The 26370-nt window shown below is 41.2% G+C and overlaps 1 protein-coding gene across 1 annotated transcript in view; it reads right to left on the bottom strand.

Annotated features, from left to right (window-relative positions):
- The window catches only part of LOC139287258 (myosin IXB), a 57969-nt gene that overhangs the window by 21353 nt on the left and 10246 nt on the right, over positions 1 to 26370 (bottom strand). Inside the window, exons 2-6 of the mRNA XM_070908224.1 lie at positions 16840 to 17060; positions 16473 to 16692; positions 15614 to 16123; positions 4206 to 4300; positions 1495 to 1557 (exon numbers count right to left, since the gene is read on the bottom strand). Of these exons, the coding sequence (XP_070764325.1) occupies positions 1495 to 1557; positions 4206 to 4300; positions 15614 to 16123; positions 16473 to 16692; positions 16840 to 16997 (1046 nt within the window). The 5' untranslated portion in view covers positions 16998 to 17060. The remainder of the gene's footprint in view (positions 1 to 1494; positions 1558 to 4205; positions 4301 to 15613; positions 16124 to 16472; positions 16693 to 16839; positions 17061 to 26370) is intronic.

Here is a 26370-nt window from a genome sequence, read left to right as displayed (position 1 = left end):
ATTATCTGGTGAGCAGTTATCAGTGGATATGAGCTTCATGTTTATGGTCACAAATATGGGGAAGTTTTGACGATAAACCAAGAGTCAACATATTGTAAAAAGCTAATAGAAAGAAGACAATGTCTGGAACTCAATGATGTTGGTATCAGTTTTCCACTCATGCTATCAGCGGGCAGGTAGGTAAAGCTTTGTTGAAAAAGCACACGGGGTAATGAGTTTCCACACTTATCAGTACGAAACAATGACATCATACAGTAGAGTCACTCCCTGACTAGACAGGCAAGATGCACCGTCAACAGTGTAATGTGTACAAGTGTAGGCTAGGTGATTAACAGTACACTGTGCAGGCTGCTAGTAGCCTGAAGGTTACGAAGGCTGGCTAGTCAAAAGAAGGTGACTACATTTTCCAAAACTAGGTGGGAAAATCTGGACAGGAAACATGAATGAGTAATGCTCTTCCCACTCAACCAGCTCCAGTATGTTTTTATACAACGCACCAACTTCAGCTGAGCTGCTCAGTGGTAGATTGTGGTTTTACAGATCACCCCCATGAGAGCTTACGTGTGTCTTTATCTGTACAAATCTAAAATGGAAAGTATAACACACAACTTGTGTAGTTAGAAAAAGCCTTCCTATGTCAATAACAGTTCAACAACAATAATTACCACTTCAAAACTAAAGCTTTTCTGTATCTACAGTCAATAGGTAAAGTATTCACATTAAAATCAGGTTGTTTTTCATCAGTTTTACTGACATAACAGTTTAAACTGGGGGTAATAAAATGTGTCAGTCTCTTCTCTTCTCTTGACTCATTCGTCAGTAACATATATTACTGCAAATGAAACAACAGTTTACTCACTCCCCTAACACTCTGAACGCATTTCTCAATTATAAAAGCCCAGATATTTGTCTGCATATTAGTCACACAAGTAGCAACAGACCAGTAGTCTAGTCGGTAGTGAATGTCACAGTGAGTAACAAAGGCTTGCATGATGTGAAGTAAGAGTGATGGACAACATGAGTGAGGCTGTCTCTCACTGACAGACAGGAAAGTGATTATTTCTTTCTCATTTGTTTGTATAGCAACAGTTAATTTTTAACTCACACGAACCAGAGTCAGATTGAAATTAGGCAAAACCAAACTATGATCCATCACTGCTACAAGTGTAAGTCCTCCAGAGTGTGGACACTGTATAGTATACGTCCACTTTGATGTCAGTGGCATTATTCATTTCATTGTAGACACACAGCTAATGCTAGAATTAACATATGTAAATAATCAAGCATTTAAGTGACTTATATCTCAATCTAGAGTGTCTGAATATGTGAGTACATGTATGTGGGTGTGTAAGTATTTTTGCAGATGTAAAGTCAAAGACTGAAGTCTTCAACTGAACTTCATATCCAGCCATCAGAGGCTACCCATGTTTGTACAGAGGGCCCCATGAAGGTCAGTGGGGGTGAAAGGTCAAGACCCCTCCTGTCCCTCCTCACCTCTCATTCTTCTCTCTGGAGACCAGACGAGATTTCTCCAGGAGATACTTCTCCACCACAGCCCTAAAAGACAGAGAAAGAAAGAGGGGGAGAGGGTAGAAAAAGACAAGAAAAAAGGGGAAGAGGAAAAACAATGAGGATGAATCACTTAACACGAAAGGTCACTCAGCTCTGTCTCTGTCTGTCTGTGTGTGTGTGTGTGTGTGTGTGTGTGTGTTTTCAGGTCATATGTGAAAGTGGGCTGGTAATAAAAAATGAGGGGAGGAGCAGGAGGGGAAGTGAGGGCAGATGGTCGGAACAATCAAAGAGTGACAATCAAAAGTGTTCAGATACGGTTGGATGGATTGTGGCACATAACAACACACACACACACACACAACAACAACCAGACAACTATGGCATTCATTTATTTTATTTTATTGTATGACACAGTCGGACAAAGGAGACTGGCAGGCTACTGCAGGGGTAGAGGTATGCTTTCAGACCACTGCAGTCATGAGATGTGCAATTGTAAAAGCAGTGGTATTTACCCACTACACCAGGCCAAGGCTATAAAGTTGTCTAAATCAGATTTTATAAGTCAGAGTTGTTTTTTCTATAGCCAGGCAAAAACAACACTGACGCCAGTCGTCATGAAACACTAAGAATAGAGCTGTGCTGAGAGAAACACACTTGTGTCCATCTACTAAAACTGAAGCCACAACTATAGACAGATTAACTGAGACCAAGTTCATACATCTGCTGTATAGATCCGCTAGTTTGAGTTCCCCTTTCCCTTTTCTCAGACTTTAGTCAGCGCTGCAACTTCTACATGTAAAAATGTTGGGGTGTGATTTGTTGCCACAGTGTACAATGCAAGTTCAAGATGTATATGTGTAAAGATGTATGAGATGTTTTTGACATTACAGAGGCTTGTGATGAGCCCTGAGTAACTGACAGGAATTCAGATTAGGCTGTCCCTTGAACCAGTTCCAACCAGTTACAGGTATCTTGTACAGGTGTCAACTGTGTCAAAGGCTTTTGAAATATCTATGAATACATACAGAAACACAGGCAATGTGAGCTTCTTCTGAATAATACTGCTTCTTGAAAAACTTAAGCAGAAGTCCCCTGAACTCCTTGTACATGTGTCCAGCATTTTAAATATTTTTGTACATGTGGAGGTAACTTGTTTCAGTGAACCTGTTTCACACCTAAATCAATTCCAGGATGAGTTTGACAATGTCTCTCATATTTACATCATGTTATATACATGCTATGTGTGTAAATGTATTTTCAGGTGGTTCTGAGCATTAAGAGTCATCACGGGTGACAATATGTGAATGTGAAAGCTCCCCAAGACTGAGTTCTTGTCTGTTCATGTGAGCTGATCTAATGGAGAACACGTCTGCAGGAATGTTGGCAGGAGCCTCTTTTCAGAAAAGTACAGAGGAGTCGACCGACATACTGGCTATACAGTATATCTGTCAGCATGTACCAGAGGGGTAAGAGAAGTGTCATAACACATACATACAGAAACATACATGCAGTACATGTTTGTGCTCAGACATGTTTCACTGACACACCACCTCCTTTTTACACCTCCTCTAAAGTGTGTGTTCTTTTTCATCATTCTGCTCCATGTCGCTCAGATCCCAGTGAGGAAGGATTAGCCAGACAGAGACCCTCAGAGAGAAAGAGAGCATAAAAATATCCCGTCTGTCAGTTAGTCGGTCCACTCAGAAAGCAGAGCAGAGCGGAACAGCAGCCTTCTCTTTGTTAATCTCCTCTATTGACTGTCTGAATGGCTGCCACAGGAGATGGAGAGATAGACAGGCAGCCTTTGTTAAGTCTACAGAGCAGAGCTGTGGTGGTGCTCTGAGTCTAACACTTTACTGATGTGAAGTAGAAGGCTACACTAGCACATACAGTGATGGTAAACTATGTAAAGAGTTTGACTACATTCATAGTCAGCATTTCCCCATCTAAGTGGGTTCCCTTTGCAGCACAGCCAACTAAAATCAACTCTTCTGATTGGATTACAGACCCTTCTCGGGGTAAGCAATTCAATAGAGCATGATGAAACCTGCTGCCATTAGGGGATAATCAGGTTGGGGATGTCCACTTACTGTGCAGCTGAGCAGCTGTCGCCACAGGCATTTACATGTTTCAAATCTAATTTTATTTCTAGTACGAAATGTTGCATACACACCAGCATTAGAAATATCATCCTGTCAGCCTTTAGTCTGAACATTGTACGAAATATTCTCTGCAGCCCTTCAGCTTTCGACTCCACAATTATAGCATAACATGTTGTCTTTTTTAAGACACTGTATTGAGCAGCTGTTCCCCTCTCCTAATGAGGAAATGAGGAAGTGACACAGCTGACTTTTATGCAGCTCCTAACCAGAGTCTGACTGCTGAGAAAAAGGAAGGACATGCTAGTGGTTGAAAGTTTCAGTGTACATACACACTGAACAGAGGAGGATCCACATGACCGGTGATAAAAAAAAAAGAGCGAAGAGGAAGATATTAGGCTATAGAGAGGTAAGAAACGCTGATGACAAGCTGTAGTAAGAGGATACAGAACACAAAAACAATCCCTGTATGGTGTTGTGCTGCAGATTAAGGCAACGTAGCTTGACTTGACTTTGTGCGATACCTTGTCGAGAGTGGTTCGTCACACAGACACACACACAAAAACACACACACATGCACCCGCTGTTACTCACCCTCTGACCACTCCACTCTCCAGGTAATTAACCTGGATGAATTTACCAAAGCGGCTGGAGTTGTTGTTGTGGGCTGTCTTGGCGTTCCCAAAGGCCTGACAGAGAAAACAGAAGAAAACAGAAACACATGGTAAGTTTAAGGGTAAGAAGTCAAAAACATGCAGTGCATTACCAAATCAACCAACAACTTCTCAAGAATAATGCAATATCGCTATGGTCGTGCTTCTTCTCGATTTGAGGTAGAGCAGGGTAGAGCTGGTTGGGGGTCATGTCGAAGTGTCCTTATGCAAGACACTGAACCCTAAGTTGCTCCTGATGGAGGCAAACACCTTGCATGGCAACTTGGTCGCCATCAGTGTGTGAATGTGTGTGTGAATGGGTGAATGAGACCTGATCTGTAAAGCGCTTTAGGAACAGTTAAGGTTGAAAAGTGCTATGTAAGTGAAGACCATTTAACTGAGACCTTCAAACCTTATAGGGAGGTCCTGCAACACAGTGCACCTTCAAGCCAGCTCATCTGTCAGCACCCTGAAGTCAACAACAAATCACCATGAAACATAGAAACTAGATAGTCAAGTGATTAAATCTTGTTTTTAAACAGCAGCTGAGACCGCAGAAGGGAGTGGGACTATTTGTATGTGTGTGTGCATGCTTGTGTGTTTGTGTATGTTGGGGGGTCTTAGGAGGGGGGCGAGCATCTGCAGCTCGTTGTCCCCTCTTGCCCTCCTCTCACTCTCTTCCCATCCATCTCTTTCTTTTCTTTCCTCCTTCAAGACCTTTTCCCTCATTCTCTTGTTCACTACGTGTGTGTGTGTGTGTGTATGTATGCGAGAGTAAAAAAAGAGAGAGCGAGCATAGGTCAGTGATGATAAATGAGGTTGGGACAGCCGTTCTGTATAGCAGTGTCAGACCAGAAGCAGACAGAGGGAGGACCAGGGTTTCTCTCCAGGCTTCAGGCTGATGTTAACCCAGCCAGGGGAGCCCAGCCACCAGGCCTTGCTGAGGGCCCCCGTTTATTGCATTGATACGGTCACAGAATAGCACTCTTTTTTTCTTCATGATGCTCACATGGTTACAGATAGACAGATACACACACACACTCAACAAAAGGCCACCGCAGGGGAAGTTGACTCAGTGCATGTTAAATAGGGGCCACATTGTATCTTTTAAAACAGTTGCAGGGTGAATTCGATATAGTGGTGTTGGGGCTGATTAGAGTTAGGGGGCAATAACACACACACACACACACACACACACACACACACACACACACACACACACACACACTCTGATTGAGATTCCTTGGAATGAACAGTTGACCCATTTTCATTTCAGCTGCAGTTTTTTGTTTTGCTTTAACTTTCAATGAGTACTTATGCTTCCATACATCTGGCCTTGTATCTGTTACAACTTTACTTCCGGCGGGTCAGTACTTATACTTACTATACTTAGTACTTTTAGTCCATGTTTATCCTGACTGTATTTCTTGAACCCTCCTGGCTGTCAGTGCCTCATCCAGTCGTTGATCTGGATCTTTGTCCCCCTTCTCTCCCTCTCTCCCTAGTTTTGCATGTTATAATGGCTCTCTCTCTCCTCTGTTTATTTCTCCTCTCTGTGTGAATGCTGTTGTCCTCTGTGTGTGTTTGTGTGGCCGGTCCTCTGCCCAGGTCTCTATGGTGAAAAGGAGGTGGTGGGGCTCAAATCCTGTGCACTAAAACCATCAAACCAAAATGTGATTTTAAAACAGAGAAGTATGATGCAAGAGTTGCCTGTTGATGACGAAAGAGATGCAGTTGTCAATAGTCTCTTATCCGTGACTGAAATGATTCATCTTCAGCTTAACCTGGACTTGCTCAGACAAGGCTTGTACCCACCCGCTCACTGGGCTTTCTCTCTCTCTGTTTTTATGCATGTGTGTGTATACCACACATATTATTCTATGTGCGTGTTCAGTTGAATGTTAAGTATGCCAATATATAATGTGTAAAACTGTACAACTATTTATTCAGGTGTTGCCTGTGTTTACAGAGTACAATGCCATCATTTCTGTTCCAGGTTTGAGGGTCAGTAAGTGTGTTTTGGCGCTGATACTCTAAAGTGTCTCACTGCTCACTGCTGTACACTGTGCCCAGAACTGTTCTGATCACCCCCACTCCACAAACCCTGCAGCCAAGAGCACAAAAGCCTGGGAAATATCTGCAAAGCCCAGGCCGCTGCACCATGGAGGGAATGCTAAACATGTCACAGCACCATTCGTATTTGAACCTGCCCATGAGCAGACAATCTGATTGGCTGGAGGGCTCTGCAGGTATGGGGAAGCGGACTGACGGCTTGTCAAACGGTGTCCATGGAAAGGTCTTATCTGCATTCTTACGAAATAGGGATTGCTCTCAAGGAGTTTACAGAAGAAAAAGAAGGAAGGGAGAGTGAGAAGTAGAGACAGAACGGTGGGCTCAGCCATCTGCAGTGTGTACATACAGTATCTGCATGTTGTGGGTGTGCAGATCAAGTGATCATTTCATGACGTACAATGTTGTCTTAACTGATTCCTCTCTGTGGTGAGCCGGCTTCTCTGGAAGCCTGCTCCCCTCTACGTTTACACTTCCAACAGAACCAGACCTATCCAAATGAAGTCTCACATCCCCATTCAGCCTCCTCACAAACACACACACAGACAAACACACAAGTTTCTTCTCTCTACAAACCAAACTAGGGGAGTGTCTCTAAAACAGTGAAGTTTATGACCCGTTTGTCTCAACAAGCAAGTGGGGCAGAGACGAGAAAGTATAAATTATATACTTTAAAAGGGCATTAAATGTTAGATCTAGTATAAACTTGCACTAACATGAACAAACTAAAACAGTTTTGTAAGGACATGGTCTGATGTTGTATACAAGATTAGATGCTAACGGAAACAAAAAATTCAATTTCAGAGATAACCTTCTGAGGAGTCAAAAGCAAATTCCTGAGAGTTGTCATATTTCCCTGGAGGTTTGCGTTGTAGCTTCTATAGTCATTTCTGTGATGTTCTGAGAAATGTATAGTTTTTAGCATTTTTGGCATAATTTCAACATGCCAACAGATAGCAAAACTGAAAGAGGAGAGAAAAAAACAATTTTGTAATTAGTAAAACCTTTCAGCTGGTGTTTGGGTACTAGGCCTTATTGCTATGACACTGAGGCATTGCTGCATCCTTTAAAGTCTAGATGCTCAAAAGAGCTTCTGTTAAACGTTTCCACAGGCGCTGCCAAGGCCCTGACACTGACACCTCACTACAGCATGGATACACTCACAAAAGGACTCTAAATAGTCCAACCGCCACAAAGACAGTTCCCACATTCTCAGAGGGCAAGGGCAGGCACTCGTGGAAAAATTCATCAAACCTCTAGATGGACATGTTCACTCATTGAGTTGCAGACACTTTACACCCACAACTATGACAATCATGTTCTCTAAGCCCACCTCAAGTTCATATACTCTTCAATTACAGGTTAAACTGGAGAACGAAGCAGCAAGGTAATGAACTATATAATCACTAGTAGTTGCAATGTTGAGGCAAAACACCAATGGTACTTAGTGACAAAATAATCACTGTTGTTGAATGTGAAAAATGCTTCGGTGAGATCACATGATGTTGGCAGTGATTGAATGCAACCACGTCTCTACACAGTTCTTCCTCTATGCTTGGCCTGGCTTCAAGCCGCCACTATATCCCACCAACTACACTTAAACCCCTCAAGCTTAACTCAACTGAATTCTTAACAAAGAATTGTTTCTTTGAGGTACAATAACGGCGTCAACAGTGCTCAGAGGGTCTGGTGCTTTGATTTAATGTTCCAATGAATGCAGTTATACTGAGCCGCTTCGTGAATTTACTGCATGAAGGTCAGAAACAAATAAGAATGACATGGCAGTACTCTCCATTTTAGGGGAAATGCAATTCACTAAAATAGTGCAGATGTGCTGGATAACACTTTCACACTGCAGATTCTTTACATATAAGGATTTTAGTGTTTAATTGATTAGGAGTTGATTGACAGAAAATCAATCAAACAACAATTGATTACTGAAGGAATATATCAAGCAAAAATGTCAAATATTTTCTCATGTGGGATTTGCTGCTTTTTCTCCGTTGTTTATCATGTTAAATTGAACATCTTTTGGTTTTGGACTGTTGGTTGGACAAAACAAGCCCAAAACGATACAAAGATTTACATATAAAAGCCATGAATTCTGACACAATAAAGCTTGTATGAAAAGTATTAGGCCATTTATCACATGACAGCTACATAGCATTAAATCAACTACAGTGGAAAACACACTAACTTGTGTGGGATGACAGCATAGTGGAAATAAAGTGGTGGTACTAGTGGTGGTTGGGAGAAAAAAACTGTAATTGCTTCAGTATGCAGTGGTTGATTGTAATAGATCATCGTTATTATTAGCACCAACTTTAAGGTAAATGCTTTGCTCAGTTGTACAGGGGATCAACAGAATAATATAAACACCACATGAAAAGGGCTAACTCTGAAGTATATTAACGTCATCACAATTACATGAGCAACAAAAGACAAATACCAAAACTCCACAGAAGGAAATCATCTGTGCCCAAATTTTTGTTTCATAATAAACTGCGCAAATGTCTATATTAGGGACAACATCTAAAAATACTGATACATTCACAGAAGAAAATAGTAACTGAATTGCCAAACAAGAACAGTTGCTACAAACAGAACAAACCAACAAGGTTATGAAGGAGTCATTCTGTACAGTCCAGAGCACAATCCATGTTGAGCTCAGTAGTACGCTGAAGCTCGCAGCTTTTTCTTTGTATATCTAGTGGAAGAATTCTCATCTTTATGGCTCGTTTAGTACGAACATCACAGACCACACAGGAATTTCAACATCAAGAGTATACATCATGAGTGGTGTCACAACTGATAACTGACTCCACTTCTGAACATAATGCTGCAATTCGCACCAATACAGTCAGTCAAACTATAACTTTTCTGCATTAGAATTTAGTGCAATTGACAAAATTCACCCTTTCTCATAAAAAAGGTGGGGTTGTTAACAAAGTCCTACTAGATCCATACCCTTTACTCGTAACTGAGAAACTAAACCTCTCATTTTCTGTATCTCATACTATTTACTACTTGCAAAATTATAGTTATTTGTACAGTGTGTGTATGGCTTTTGATGGTTATCTTTCCTGGAATAAGTTGATCCATATTTGTATTTGACATATGTCAGATGCATTTCCAATTTCACAGTACAATTAGCCCTATTTGTGACCTCAGCAATCCGTATGTTACTCTGCAACTATGTCACATAGACTTCTCAGTACAAACCTTGGGGAGGGGAATACAAACAGTTTGCATCTTCAAAGGGTATTTTTGTGATTTGTGAGGTGTTTGCCGTCTCCCTGGGATGAGAATATCTTTGCATGGGGCAAAAATAACATTTAAATCCAGTATTTCCACAGACTGTGACCAGCTTTTCAGCAATAGCACTACATTCACCGCCCTGCTGTACTCTTCTTTGCTGGACGCTGCATCTGCTGTCCAAGCCTAGATTTAAACGTTGGTTTTGCCCCGGGGAGAGATGTTCCTGAAAATACCTTTGAAGAAGCAAACCGCTGGCGGATAACTGGTAAAAAAAACTATTGTTTGTATATCCCCACTGAAATTTGTGCTGAGAAGTCTATGTGACTGAGTCGTGGGGTAACATACAGAGTGCCAAGGTCACGGTGTACAGTACAATGTGCAGAGATCAATGCTGTCAAAACACCTTTTTACAATGTCACCACCCGCCATCCAGAGCATAGTTTAGCTGCCCCTCATGACAGTATAGGAGGTTTGCAAAGCTGATTTAGATATTTCAGTGTTTTCATGAAATGTCTAAATGGTTTGGTCCACCCCCTGTATGCGTACACAATAGAGGGTCAAGTAATGAAGATGTAAGAGGTAAGAGGTTGGAATAGTTTTCAAGCACCAGTTTTGCTCCGCTTGTGGTCTGGTGTTTTACCAGATTGGAGCAATTTCAAGCAGCTCCACCCAAGTCTAAATGGCTACCACATCAAACCTTAGCTTGTGGTGTGGTCAGAGTACCATGAATAGACCCTGAAGTGGCCTGCAGCATGCTGCTACATGTAAGCTGTATTTGGCCTGTAAGGAACAGCATATTCTACTGTTCAATACGATTCTGGTGTAATGGTATGATTACAGTAAGGCCTTGTACACTGTATATGTGTGTGTATGAAATGAATGACACGTAAGCATGACGCAGTGACTTAAACTCAGTAATGCCAGCTTTTCCCAGACTCATACACTATGCCACCCAGCTGGACCAAATATAGCTGAGGAATAAAGAGGTGCAACCCATAACTAAGAGATAAACAATGGATCAGCAGACAGAGTGGCCAGCTACTCCTCTACACTTCCTGAACAACAATACAATACTTTGGTATATCCACACCCCTCAAGGCCCTGAGCTAATGGCAGAGAGAACTACTGCAGTTACTTCCCGTGTCGTAGCTGCTTCCTGTTAAAAAGGGTTCCGGATGATAGGAACTTCCTGTCTGAAGTTGCGAGACAGAGTGGCATGGAGGAGGCTGAGGACTTACTTAACAACTAGGACTGGTCTGGAGATGATTTTCCCCTCACCAACTGTATCAATAATGTCACTGACTGAATGGGAGAATCAAAAAGGTTACGACTTACATCATATTTTACATCAAAAGCTACATCAAAAGCTCAAAAGCTTTTTATGTTTATGTATGAGCAAGAAACCCCGGTGTTGTCAGGAGACTTCTGATCAAAACAGATTTTTTTCACATTAGAAATAGGTATTATTGAGAGTCCATTTTGATCTTTGGACAAACTATTTGACCGATAATACACTACTTTGATGATGATGAAATGAATACTATTCAGAGTGCTAGAGCAGCATTGTTCAACCTTTTCAGGCCTGTAACTCCATTATTAGGTCCTAAGATTTTCTTAACCTCAGCAATTACAGAGATGTCAACTTGCCGAATCTTACCTTTTAAGAGCATGGATGGAGCTCCATGTAGATTATTAAATCTAGTATATTTAAAACCATTTTTTTTAAACATAAAGGAATATCAGTTTAACAGTCTTCTGATAAATACACTGGGACAAGAAAAACTTAATCCGTACTTCCCTACAATTAACACAAAACAATATATTGCCTGCCATGTGTCAGCCAACTCTCTGCAACAGAGGAGGGCCCTGTTGACATTAAGAATAAATAGGCTTCAGAGCCCGGGCAAAAGAAAACAGAGACACCAAAAGAACCACGTAGCAGAGGATCAACCAGTTGGACCAGTTCACAAGTGAAATACTAATTTAGAGCTGGTGAGCTGTTCTGCAGGTAGAGGCCTTATTTGTTCAAACGGCAGAAAGTATTAAGGACAATCTCTTCTTTACCTGCATTATCTTCAAGACAAAGGAAGGAAATTGAAAGAATAGAATAAAGAATAGAAAGAAGTGGTACAATGAAGTAAAGTAGAACAGCAGCTTTCCCACATGGTTTCAGGTTGGGGCCTATCCATCTGCCAGCAACACAGCACAGTGAGTCCAGCACCACAAACGATGATCTCATCTCTTCAAAATGTGTGACCCGGGCCTGGAGCCCTTCCCTATAGCTTGAGGATACACACACACAAATGCACAGAATGCACACACACACATTTTCCACCCCTGTAACCTGATCAGCTTCCAGGACAAAAAAAAAGAAACAAATAAAATCCCTTTGTCAAAGAAAAAATTCCTCCATTTTGGTAAACGTATCTAAAAATAGCATTCTACACTCCATATGTAATGGCTTGACTGGAACTTGTCAGGAAGGAGGTAGCCTATTTGTGTGGAGAGAAACTGCAGGGAACGTAATTTCAGGAGGAGTTATTGCTTCCTCTGTAAAGTGACTTTTGTTTCATGTCAGCCATCTTATGACCGTGCTGCAAAAGCTGCCGGGTGTTGTCAAAACAGAATCTCCTCACATAAACTAAGAGGGTTTGTGTTATAGTGTGGAAAAACATTAAAAGCAACTGCCTCCGCTTATACTTTAACTTTTCTGGGTAAAATGCAAATTTAGATGCAATAATGTTGCCAGGGGAAAATGTACAGCTGTTCAATAGCAGATGGAATCCAACCTCCACTTCCTCTACTGACCAGGCCAGCTACGACCGAACCCGTCTCTCTGTCTGCCCCTGCAACCACAGCTCTGAACTGGTCTAACACACACACACACACACACACACACACACACACACACACACACACACACACACACACACACACACACTAACACACTGCATTCTGGGAGCGAACAGCAGAGTGGCAATGTGTCTGCCAAAGGGACCAGAACTCTGCTGATGGAGGGGAAAATCACTGCACCCCCCCCCCCCCCTTCCCTCAATCAGCCGTCCGGAACCAAAGGCTCTGACAGACTGACACACATCAAGGGACCAACACTGCAGTTATTCAAATGCATCTGAAAGCAGCAGCAGTTCTGTGAGTGAAGGCTCTGGTACTGAGTCAGAGGGTCTGGAGACGGCAAAGACTTGACAGGTGATGGATGGATACACTGTGTCTGCAAGTTACTGTGGCTGCCCACCCTCTATTATTGCTAGTAAGGCTCAAGCCAATAGCTTGTGGCCAATTCTCTCTGTTCCATACTTCAGCATTGTGAGTTCCAATGAACTTATTTTCACAGATCAGGCGGTTTTCACTTTTCAGCGTTTTGTACTTTGAAACCACATTCCACATATAGTTTTTCTGGCTAAAAGGTCTATTTTTAGCCCAAAACAGAAACTGCGAAATAAAACAGAAAAATATGTAGACAAGATTTACTTCTAGATCAGGACTGAGAGTAATTAGTTCCCCACACCAAGGAGGGCTATTAAACTGAAACTGAAGTACTGGGAGTTCTGCTTTTTGTCTACATGGTATTCAGGTGATTGTGCAGAGATAGGGGGCTTCCCAGTCTGATATTTACTCTGCAGCCCCAGGCAGCACTTAATTTTATATTTTTTCATCTCTAGTGCTTCAATATATCTCAAATCACAAACATACATCCAGATTACATCGCTGACAGGAAGCACTCTCAACCATAATATGACCTGGGGTCACACACTTTCATGCCACTCAGTGCACCACACACACTCACACACGTACACAACATTATGGTTATTTCAGCAGAGCCAGCACAGCAGGGCAGTCCAACAGTCCACAGTGTTGCAAATATACATTAGAAGTGGAGTTAACTTCCAGTGATGGAGGCCTATACTGCAGAGTACAGTGTGAGATGACAGTCACAATGAACCAGTGCTTATAAGAGCATGAGAGTGGGAGTGATGTGAATGCTGAAAATTACTTCTCAATAATAACCCTGCTTGAGGTCTAACCAGAGGTAAATTCTTCCATATGTGAAAGTGGAGGAGACCCCGTTTCTCATTACATGGATGAAAAATAAACAAAATGAAGTCAACTCTGTTCTTTGCCACGTAGCGCAGGGATTGAACTCAAGCAAAAACAATTCTGTGTAATAACTTACCTTTCATGATGCAACCATTTTTTTTGTTAAACAATGTAAAAGCTAACAGATGTCTGCTTGTCAGCATGTATTTGTATGTGTATGTGCCAAGCACAGAGAGCTGTAGTTTGCAATGAGCCCTGGTTATTTAACTGTCTGCAGTTAAAGATACCCTGAGTGGCCTTACAGACAGAAGCCTTCCCTCACTGGTGACACCCCATACAGTATCAGTTTCTAAATCCCTGTTAGCATACAAAGTTCCTTTTAATAGATGACTGAAAAAACACACACGCTCAAGTTAAAACTGCTGACAGAACAGAGCATATAAAAGTCAATAAATAAGTATATCTTGATTTAGTTCACCAACAATCTGAAAATATGCATTTTCAATATGAATGCATGAGTGAGGAAATATGTGTATTCTGGTGCTCACTCTAGTAAATCAGACAACTTAGCAAGAGAGACACTCTCCCACTGGACAGACAGACTGACCAACAGTCTGTTCAACTGAGTCATATGGACATAGAGACAGAGTCAGGCCTGAACACTGTGCACCATTATTATCAACCAGCTGGCCAAATATTAAACACTGCAGTGATAAGAAATAGTATCATGTAAAAATCATTTATCAAGTTTTCATGATTTATTAATAGATATTCTCCCTCTAGCTATCAAAATCAGTAACATAAAGCTGTTTGTATCAGTTTGGCTGTAGTTTCAGATTATTCTGTCATGTCAGTAGTTGGAGAGAGCAAGTCAGTACAAGCATCTAGTTTCTCAGAGAGCAGAAAGCAGGAAGCTCAGTCACCTGACCAAAACGGCAACACAGAAATACCAGTTGTTCATATTCTTATAGTCAAAAATAGAACCCATGATGCTACACAATCAGTAACCAAAAGAGACTAGATTAGCACTTGCATTTCAAACATGATCAGAAACATCAGTGTTTGCTCAAAACTAAGAATCAACAACAAGAAACCAACAAACAGCCCTATCTTGTCTAGATTCCCACAGCATTTTCAAAAGATAAGGGGCCACATGAAGGGTTAATAAAGCAACTTCCCATTCTATTTTTCATTTCTTCTTTCTGGGTAGACCATAGTCTTTATGTTAAAGTCTTTTACACTGCACACAGACTAACATATGTGTCATTAACGCAGCCCACGCACAAAAGTTCAATTGAGTTGCAGCCTGAAAATGCATTTGCTCAGTGCTGCATGGGATCTGATACTTTCATGGGATGTTTTATCATTAAAAAACACCGAACTAGAGATAATCATTGTCCCATAAAATAATCTTAAAATATAACTCAGTGTATTTTGCATCTTCTGTCTATGTGTGTGTGTGTGTGTGTGTGTGTGTACTTTTGCATGCCATAGCAACATGATGAGTCACTTTTGAGGAAGCTCAGTCATTGTTGGATATGACTTAATGAAAAGAGCAATGTACTTCACACCTGACTGAAGCCAGTGCAGAAAACAAATGTGTGAATTGCTATAGCATATCATTTGTGATATGAAATGACTTCCATGTGACTGATGAGACAGACAGACGAGAGTGAATGGGGAACTAACAGACTCACCTGTTTCACTAACACAATTGAGAGTCTTTCAATCTTTCTTTTGTCATAGACAGAATACACAGACTTTATCCCATCTCTCATCTCTTCAGAAGCATTAACCCTCTTCCAAAACCAGAGCAGGTCACTAAGCTTTGTCTAGGAAAGACATTATAATAGTTTACGAGTTATCTCTATTTTTTTTAAAAGGAAAAAAACTCAACATGAGCTGTTTGTCAACCAAAGAGAATGGTGGAGCAGACAAAAAAAATCCAATCCTTCTACTTCTTACCTCCAGCACCGGTCCAGCTCCCAGTATGGTCCTCTCCACCCCGCTGGCATAGCCCTTCTGACTGAGTGCAGTCAGACAGTGGATCAGGAAGTTGGTACTCTGGGTCTTGCCTGAGCCACTTTCCCCAGAGATGACGATGCACTGGTTGACCCTCTTCCTGAGCATAGCATAGTAGGCCACATCTGCGATAGCAAAAATATGAGGCTCCAGTTTGCCCAGCTGGTGGTTCTCGTACATCTTGACATACTTAGGGTTGTAGATGGGCAGAAACTTGAAGGGGTTGATGGCGATGAGGATGCTGCCTGCATAGGTGTAGATCTTTTTCTTGTAAAAGCGTGTGCGCAGGTTGTTTAATATGCTGTCCTCATTGAGGACGGGGAGGTTGCAGAGGTCTGCAAAGTCGTCCTGTGGAGGGGGAAGGAAGCCCCTGGCAGCAAGCCGCTGTGCCTCCTGCTCCTTAGACAAAGCAGGGAGGTGGACATAATGGATAGAGCCATCATGGTTCCTCTCCTGGATAGGGGAAAGGAAAATAAAAAGAAATATTAAAAATGAATTACCTTAACAGTTTAGTCCTGAAACTGAAAAAATTGGCATCGAGCTCACAGGTGCTCCTGTTCTTATTATATTGTGCTGAGAGGGGTGAACAGATATTAGGAAACATTTTTTCTAATTTACCTGCTTTTTTGTTATATTTTTCCATCATTAGTGTGTAATTTGTTATCTAGGTTGACTACTTGTCAACAAAGAGGAAGAGAGAGCAGAAGGAAGCACAATGCAAAAGTCAGACAGAGGGAGGACTCAGTGGTCCACATCCACATTCAGTCTGACTGCACAGTGAACTGTGTGCTGTCAACTCTACCTGTAGTAAGAAGTAAAAGCCAAGGCTCTGAGGGTGTTGCTCCTGGGCTTTCCGAGGCCACAGCAGAAACCTCTGTGCTGGTAGGTCTCCGGCCTCTAGCACCCACTCTTCCCCGCCACATTCCTTCACCTCTGCCAGCACATACTTGCGGCCAGGGTCCAGCCCCAGTGCCGTGGCAGCGTCTGAGATCACTGAGGCTGCTGTTGCATCCTTCTGCACCCTGATGAGTAGATAAAAGTAATTACTAAGTTTAATCCATGTTGGGTTATGGTCGATCCTCTACTTGTTAAATACAAAAAAACCTAACTACTAACAACATTTTATGCTACCTATACATTTTCTAGCTGTAATACAGTGGCACACTCACCTAAGGTTGCAGCAGGTGGTGGACTGGGCAGCCAACCGTGGGTAGATCTGGAGCAGGTATGAGCGGCCGTCATGATCGTTAGGGCTAGCTAGCCCACCTCCCCCTTCTCCTCCACCTGCATTCGTTGCCATGGTGGCAGCGCCATCTCTGACACTCATCCTGAGCCAGGGGGAGTGGCCTCAGCATGCCGCACCCACTGCTTCCCTCTCACCACACAGCACCTGAAAATGACAGGTTGATTGATCAGTGACAATTATTTTCATCCACACTGATAACGGTGCCTGATAATTTTCCATACTAACATTGGACCACAACAAAAGGAGGCTTTCCGAGGCAACGGCAGAAACCTTTGTAGTTACAACATTTGGGATGAAAGAGAGAAGATTGATTCTCAAGCCAACAATTAGCTATCTTATAAACACTCAGCACTTGTGTAATGCCAGTAGAAACAGAGTAAGATAGCCTAGATAGTGAGCTTTTGTTTCCAATATAAACCATTTCAGCTTTCTAACAGCCTAAACAATGTGTCATTACAGCTCTGAGCAAAATGCAAACTTCCACCAAAGTGTCAAACCACATGGGAAGCTCATCCTTGGTATTTGACCCTGTGAATCTTACACTGTGGAAATAATGCAACTCTGCTACAGTGGTGTGTCTTAGATTAGAAAAGAGGCCCATACAAGTAACCGTAACAGTTTGATAGGATACAGGCCTTATAAATTAGCAACAGATCATTTGTGAGGCCTGTGTCCTATCAAGTTTCTTTGTAATCACTGGTTTATCATAAAAATATGTTAAAACTCAGTAGACTACAGTAAGCAAAGTACCCCAAACATGAAAAATGCTATTCCCACTCAAAGAAACAGTTCAGTTTCTCTTAATGTTGGCTAGAAAGGCTATAATGACAAAGTTCTTTGTCTCTGTTCAATTGTGGAAATCTTTGGTATCTAATGTTATCACTTTAGAGAGATTGAGATACTGTATTGGTGGGAGAACTCATCTTTTTGTAAGAAAATGGGAGAAACCACAGAATGTTTTAGGAATTAAGTGCAGTTTGGCATGAAGATAATTGACCTGGGGGGATTGTTTTCTTCACGTACAACACCATTGTTAAATAGGCCTACTTCTATGCTCTGGTGACTAGATGAATGCTGTGTGTGGTTTCCTAGACCAATTATGCAAATATTCTGTATATGGTACTGAGTTGTTGTTAGTTTGTTTTTGAAAAAAATTCTATTCCCTTATACCAAATGTTTATCAATCACCACCACTGAAATGTTCAATGAAATATCAGAAAAGAAAATCAGGTGAGAAATCCTGTAGACAGTAAAAGTGTGTTTAACAGCCAAGATAAGTGTTAAGTGCTAACAGCTACACTAAAAAGTTTTACTATGCTAGGCCATAATCACATGACTGTCACCAGTAAACAACTCTACATGCTCAAACGGCTGTATTATTTTTATGTAGAAGGATACAGGTTAGTCACAATCAGTCAATTCACTCTTGAAAAACTTCATCAAGGGATGTCTGCCCACAGGCCCACTTTGGCTGCAGAACAGGCTGACTGATTACCTACACAAAATAGGCTTGTAGGCCAAATATTATTTCTTCATAAACTATCAAATGGCTGCAAGGGCTACTTACAGTATATACCAATATGTTGGTTGAAGAACATAAGAGTCAGAACAGACATTGTCTTTCCCAAGTGAACATTTCAATCTTCAGTTAAGTAAAGAGGGAACTTTAAACTTCTAAAATAGCTCTTTTTTCAGCAGATGCAAAAAAAAGTGCCCAGAGGAGAAAAGTGAGTAAAAATCAACATATGAAGCAAAACTATTCTGGAAAAGGTAGCAACACAATATGTGATGAACGATTAAGGCAAACTTCAAGATATTTTGATTATATTAGACAGAGAGAAAGCTAATTGATAAATACAGTGAGTGGAACTAGTTTCCAGTTTGTGGTTTTTCAAAATACACTTCAGTCATCAGAGTAGGTCAAACAAAACTGAACTGTACTTCCATTTCAACAAAACAAAGACAAGAATATTTCTACTACTCTACAAAGCACATGAGCCTGGGTACAGGGCTCAGATATGTGCATCAGTGGTGGCGGTGACTAAAATTTAATACCACTGTAGTTTATTGTTATCACATCACATGTAAATAGCTTTGCCCCTGAAACTTAACCGTAAGTTGCAGCTGCAGATGCTGCACAGAAATTGAATCCTTCCGCTCACTGATAGGAACCAAGACACAACAACAGAAAACATTTGGGGTAAACCACAAATGGTATAATGACTGCATATTATTCACTCTCATAGACAAGACACCTACAGTGATGTATGACATAGAACTTGGAGACAGCAACTCAACTCAACTCCCCATTCACAGATAACTCAATTTTCTCTGTCTGGCAAGGTCTCAACACCAAAGGTCTTACAACATCATAGAGCCCTTAGCATACCATTAACTGAGAACAAAGTAGAGGTTTGTGCAGTCCTAACGGATATCACTGATTTCCTGAACGAGATGAAGCTGCCTTGAAGATGTATCAGGGTCTTTATGAACTGAACCACAATAAATTCAAATTTCTTACTGATGAATCACATGACTGGCTTCTAGCAACATCTCACATTTGGGAGAAATGGTCTTGTGTTCTTGTTTCTTGCAAAGAAAACTAAACCTTAAATACCAATACATAACTTTTCCATAGACACATGGTTATCTGCAACCTGAGCATAGGAGGAGAAAGACAACAGTTGGGTTCATCCATGTATGAGTAGCAGTTTTCTTCACCACCATCTACTGTACAGTAGTTAGTGTCAGTGTAAAATCAGTAGGGCTAAAGCTTCTCTGTAATTAGCACTGAAATCATAGTACAATCATATTTCTCCACACAACTGCAAGTCCATGTTACCCCAAATTACTGACAGCGTCAGATGCTGTGGTTACTTTACCAGACTAACATGTTGACAGCTTTATATCAGCTTTACATCATCAGCGTTGAACAAAAAGCCTGGCCAACATTACTGATTCATTTAAAGGCAACACTTTAAAGTAGTCTAGCATTCAGCCAAAGGAATATGATCCAGGTTAAAGTTTTCTGTAACAAAAATGTATGTATAATAGTGATGTATGAGTGTGAATCACACAGACAGCAGCTGGGTAAAGTTTGGTCTAATGATGGATCATGTAGCGTGGCTTTGCATCAGTAATGCGTGCTATGTAAACTGTAAGTCCCCCTTAGGGAAACAGGAACCTGGTTTAAATCACTGTATGGCAGGCAGACTGCACTGCTTTGGTAACCTGATCCTGGGTCGAGTCCTATAAGCACTGAGTCCTACAGTTTATCACTTTTATCATTCAAACAGAGACAGTTTATTTTCTAAACCTGAAAAATAAGAAATGTTAGAGTTATATGATATGCCCCAAAAAAGGGAAAATAGGCTCTCACAGATGTTTGCATGCATTATGAAATCAAGTTCTCCATTCCTCCATTATAAGGTTTGTTTTCACTGAAATCTTCCGATGACGGATATAACCAATTGTGCTCATAAGTTCTGTGGAGTTATCTTGAATAATACACACAGACAATCTACTAGTAGCCATTTAACAAATTAGCTGTTTAGCTCAGATAGGAGGATGACTCATTTCAGCCATGTGCCAATATATCTAGTTGCATAATGGTGGCAATGATAATAACAATGTTTTGTCTCCTCCTCTAATGTTTGACCATGTGAACTTTTGTCGATAAAAGAATAATCACAATCTCATCCAACAGTCTGTAACTTAAGAAGGAATTAACATCTCTGCTTAACCAACAAGAGATACCAAACCAAACCAAACCAAACCCCACTGTGCCGCTAGTAACTGGTTGGGTATATTTAACCAATATATCTGGAGTTACTTAAATTGATCCTTTTGCATTGTTCAAGTTTCAGATACCATTTTGTTTTTGCCTCTATGAAGCATGAACATTATCTGTTTACGTTTCTCTTTGTACATAATAATAAAAAGCAATAATAGGAATCTGTTGTTTAACAAAGATTACTACATACGATAATGTAAAAAACTGCAACGACAAAGATATCTTACCAGAGCCAACTCTGGAATCATTTAGGTCACAGTGGAGAATTAAAGGAAAAATAGAGCAACATGAGACTCATGAGCTTGTGCCTTTGCCAGGCTCGCTGACCACAGTCCCAAAAACATGCAAGCCTGTAAAATGCCAAGGCATGCAAAACTACAGAGACCACAAAAGACAGCATCATCATTATCCTCCATCATGGGCTCTGTCTGGTTTAAATCTGTCACTTTAACTCCTGAGCTGCTCTCTCAACTAGTTTCAAAAGAGCAAACATAGAGCGGCAGTATCTGTGTGTAAGACGTAAACCATTTAATCTCAGTTTGTGCAGAGAAAAAAAATCCTTCAAAGAAAAAAAAAAAAAAAAGAGGTAGTGACAGAGAGAAAATTGAGCAAAGAGAGAGAGAAAGGAAAACATCTAAAAGTGAGACAGAAAAGAGAGAGGTCCCTGGGGACAATCAAAGGAGACAGAGGCTTTGAGATAAAACAGCTTCCTCCCTGTGGAGGAGATCCTCTGCAAGGATGCCCAGCATTCCTTAGATAAGACCTGGGGTTGTCTGCTTTGCGTGGGCTTAGCCTGGCACTTTAGCTGCTTACTGAGGGTTGATGGGAAGATGCTAGAGCACAGGACTACAGCTGAGAGTAGAGAGGGGCTCTTTAACTGCTTACGGTGGGCAGGACGAGGCATTAACAACTAACAAGCTCCTTAAACCAGACTTTTTTTTTTTCTTTTTCAAAGGCGGTACCATTCGTCCCCAATGGACTCACTAACCTCATCCCACCTAACCCCTCATTATACAGTCAAGGAGAACAGGCTTGCAGTAAATGAATTCCACTGTATATTACATCAAGATAAGAAGATAAATAAAGATTGGCCTACACAAAGAAATGTTACTTACAATCAATTTAACAGCCAGTAACACCACTTAATGAAAAATAAGACTTTTTAGTTGTTTTTTTTGTTTTTTTTATTAAATTTACAGATTAAGCTCTTATTAAATTTAATTTTCTTAGAGTACACATGTTCATGTCTGGACTGCTGCACTGATTTTCAATCCTCTGTCACAGGGGAACCATTAGAGACAGTCAACTGGGGGTAAATATTTCACTGAGCTGTGCTGTTAACACTGAAAGTTATGGTCTGTTTTATATGCTATAATTGTGACAAGCACAATTTTAAAAGAGAAAGGCTGTACAAAATCACTGAACAAAAGTGTGTTGCATGCATGCACACATGAAGAATGAGGAACTGTAAATAATCTACTCTGCCAAAATGGAAAGGGAAAAACAAACTGCTGCATAAAACAAGCACTCTTCCAACTTCATTACAACTGAAGTTGGCAGAAAGAGCGGGAGTCGTTTGACTGTCAATGGCAGAAGTGAAATAAGCCAACCGGGTCTTAGTCACTTTCCCCCAACTCCTACTCCTGCTGTCTTCTTCACCCACCTTCAAAGAAACCGTGAAAAGCTCTACTCAAAGAAGAAAGAAGAGGAGGAGCAGTAGTAAGTCTTGAGTGCCAATTAGTGGAGAGAGAGAAAAGAGAAATATTTTGCCTTTATATGGCCCGTTTGTTGTAGTGTTTATGATGTCACTTAGAGATGTGTGAGGGTGTGTGTGTGTGTGTGTGTGTGTGTGTATATGCACACACACACACACACACGTATATATATATATATAATATATATATATATATATATATATATATATATATATAAATAATTAAATAGAGAGAGAGAGAGAGAGAGAGACTGAGACTGTATAAACAGAGCAGCCAGTCAGTGCTGAGACACCACCAGCTGACTCTATGATGTGGCAGGAAGTGAATAACCCAGTGACACATAGAGGGTCGATGAACTTCCGCTGGAATACTGTATTAAGACTGTATTTCTCCATGTTAACTCTCGTTCTCACTCCTCCCGTCTCTCCCTGGCTGTATGCCTCACACTCACACATACACAAAAAGGTGAACGAAAAGGAAGCTCAAGGAAGACCAAAGATATGGTGACTCCCAACATTCCTCTTCAGCGTCACAGGAGGACATCCTATAAATCCCATGAGTCAGGGCTATGAGCAGCTCCTATCATGGACGTAACTGACAATGACAGCAGTTAGGGGACCCAGAAGACTTGTATTTGAACTTAAGGGTCAGACATTATGATCTTTTCAAAAACTGTAAAGCAAACTAGAAGTTTGAGTGATTGATTTCCACAAATAGTGAAGTACACCATCTTTAGATCTTGACATGTAATTATTCTATTTGGCCTGAAAATGTATTTAAAAAATACTTAACAAATACCCTTAAATGATTAGATGATGATGATAATGATGATATATTTACCTACTTGTAAAACTAACAAGTGATTCATTATTTATTGGAGAAAATAATCAGCAGATTAAATCCATCCAATCTTAATATATATATATATATTATAAATAGTACATATACTACTACAGCGTCTTACTCAAGGACAAGACAAGGGGAGCCGGGGGATTGAACCACCCTGTGATTAATGCTAACGATTAATGAGAAATCCTTCACAGATCAATTAATGCAAATATTTTCAATAAAAACATGTCAAAGGTATCAAGAATAAATTGTGCCAATAGAGCCAGAGTCAGGAGGCTCCCTGTATTGTAAAAAATATTTCGTGTTACCAAGTCATAGGGTAACACAAACAACATACTACAACATAAGGCAAAAAAAAGCAAGGGGATGAAGAGGGGTCATTCAGAGCTCAGAGCTATGAAGAGTCTTTGGAAGAGCTATTCCAACATCAACAACACTTTTAATTTAATTGAAAATATTACCATGGAAATATAACTATAGAAAAAAAAAGCAACAGGAATCCCTTCAACCTTGTTCTGCAGGACCCAGCCCTGATGAGTAAATGCAAAGCTAACATTCCCCATCATGAGTGCTGTAAATGAGACATTTCTGGATCTGATTCAAAAAGGACGAGCAAGTTAGGTGTAATTGTAGAGACGAGTGAATGTGACTATGTAGTAATAAGGGATGCGTCAGGGAAATCACATTTTCACTCAAAAAAAACGACATGCCTGACAAGATGATGGACGGACAGAAAAGACACTAACCACCTCAATGCTGTAATCAATATTCCTCCTTCTCAGGTAGTTTCAACATAAGATACATTTTTTCCACACTTTTGGACAATATCACAATCATATTGTGTCCTATATAACTTGTTCCAAGGCTTTGTTGAAGCCATTTCTTTTTAATTAATGAACTGTTCAAATCCATTCGCTAACGTTTTTATAATCCTGATATCTTTGGAAATCTTGAGACCTTGACTAGAATTTAAATAAAGCTCTGTGGATTTAAACTGTGCATGTTCCAAAAACATGTGCTTGTAATGATGGTCCCGCCGAAGGCTTTGTGGGGTTGAGCAGGTTAACCAATTGAACATCTGTGCTAAAGTTAAATGTAATCATTTTGTTTTACACTGAATTTCAAACATTTCAAAATCCCCAGGTCCAAGTACATCCCTCCCAGGGTTCGTCTGTGTGGCTGGCTGTAACTCTGTAGACCAGGATCCTTTCCTCTCCCCAGGGAAAGTGGAGCTAGGGTCACTGAAGTATCCATCACCACTACAACTCTGTCTGCATGACCTAATGGAGATGAGAGGAGCTGGCTCTTTGCCAAAGCAGGCTGCATTGTCCTCTGGGCACAATGAGAGACAGAAGCAAGGGAAGTACAGATTCACTCTGTGTGTGTGTCTGTTTGCGTGTGCTCCCCATGGCTTTTGGCTTGTGTGTGTGTGTGTGTGTGTGTGTGTGTGTGTGTGTGTGTGTGTGTGTGTGTTCTCTCGGGGATTCATAAATGCACTCAAGAAATGTGTGACACAGAGAGGGAGAGAGAGAGAGAGATTGCTCCTGTTGCTGCTGAGTGGTGGTAAATCAAGCTCTATAAGAAGTGCAGATGCTCCCAGAATGGCTGTGAATGGTTCAGAGCCCTCCCACTAGAGCCATGTGGTCGATTCAAAGATGCAGCCTTTTGTTTAAAATGGGACCAAAACCTCAATCAGGGAATTAACTCATCCAGCATACACCAACTGGGCTCACTAAGACATACGCAAATAAGGAGAGAACTAGGCGAGTGAAGGAAAAGGAAGAAAAAGGACACTAAAAGCTCATCTCCTCCCCCCGTCTTTAAGTCAGTTCCCAGCCCGGCCGACCATGAACAATAAAACCAGAGCTGAGCAGCATCTGCTGCCTCCGTCTAAAGAAGAGGATAAAGGAGAGAGGAGCCGCAGGGATCCAGTCTTTGACTTGTTGATATTGCCCTTCTCATTCAGTATGGAGCCCAAGCTCATGGTCAAAATCCTCTTCTCTGCCACAAGTAAGCTAGCTGCTAGAAAAGTAGTATGGAGCGCAGAGAAAGACATCACAGATGATACATTTAAGCCAAACTGCCAAAAGTCTTTGAGAGTGATAAACAACACCATTTGATATCTCCCCCATCACAATGGTCGCATGTTTTTGTCAAGCCATAACTGAACTCAAGCTAGCCAACTCTCTGTCACAGTAACTTACCACTGTGATGGACAATGCTGATCAATTATAACACGGTCGTCTGAGTGCACTCCATTGATCTGACACTCCCAATATCATGTGTCTGAGTCATGTATTGACAAACTGAAGCGGGCTGCTGTTCATGTGACATCCCTCGGAGGTAGGTATGACCCTCACACAGATCATTCCAAGTCAAGCGAGAGGGGTAAACATCAACAGCTGGGGCTGGCTGCAAACACACTGGATAACCTACTTTAAAACAACCTGAAATCATGGCTCTATTACTCCTCCCAGGGCTCCACATGTTGGACTGTTCTGCTGTTGCTTGAGGCAATCTGACATTAGTTTTAGCCACAGCTTTATGAACTCTTACTTTATGTACATTTCACAGCAGGTCAGTAATCCAAGAGGCCTGGGTACAGCCTTACACCCCTCCCCTGTGTCTTGCTACCCGGCTGCCTCAGCTGTACTGCTGCGTTTTCAACTGCTTCCTTAACTAACCCCCCCCCCCCTTGTCATACCACTGTCTCCCCCAGCGCTACCCTTCAATACCCTCCCTTCAACCCCCACTGGTCACCGCCTTCTGCTCCCCAGCGCCTAACATTTGGCACTGCTGCTTTAACTCAGTCCACATGCCAAGCCACACTGAGTAGAGGAGAGCGGAGGAGAAGCTCAGTGTTGAGGGAACTCTGCTTGCTATAAAAAAAAAAAACATGTCCTAGTGTTTTTGTTTTACACATAATGCCCCTCTACTAGTCCAGTCAATCAGACCTGAGAGCAAGCCCCAGTGAGTAGAAAGGATTTGTCAGACTTGAATGAAGCACAAAATATTATAAATGCTTTGTATTTAATCAAACCACTCAAAACGTGTTGCAGAGTGGAACAACAGAGCACAGTGAGGCTCACATGCAAAT

This window comes from Enoplosus armatus, chromosome 7 (assembly GCF_043641665.1).
Source record: "Enoplosus armatus isolate fEnoArm2 chromosome 7, fEnoArm2.hap1, whole genome shotgun sequence".
Classification (NCBI taxonomy): Eukaryota; Metazoa; Chordata; class Actinopteri; order Centrarchiformes; family Enoplosidae; genus Enoplosus; species Enoplosus armatus.
Note: the sequence above shows the minus strand (reverse complement) of the source record. Positions and strands in the feature narration are given on the sequence as shown.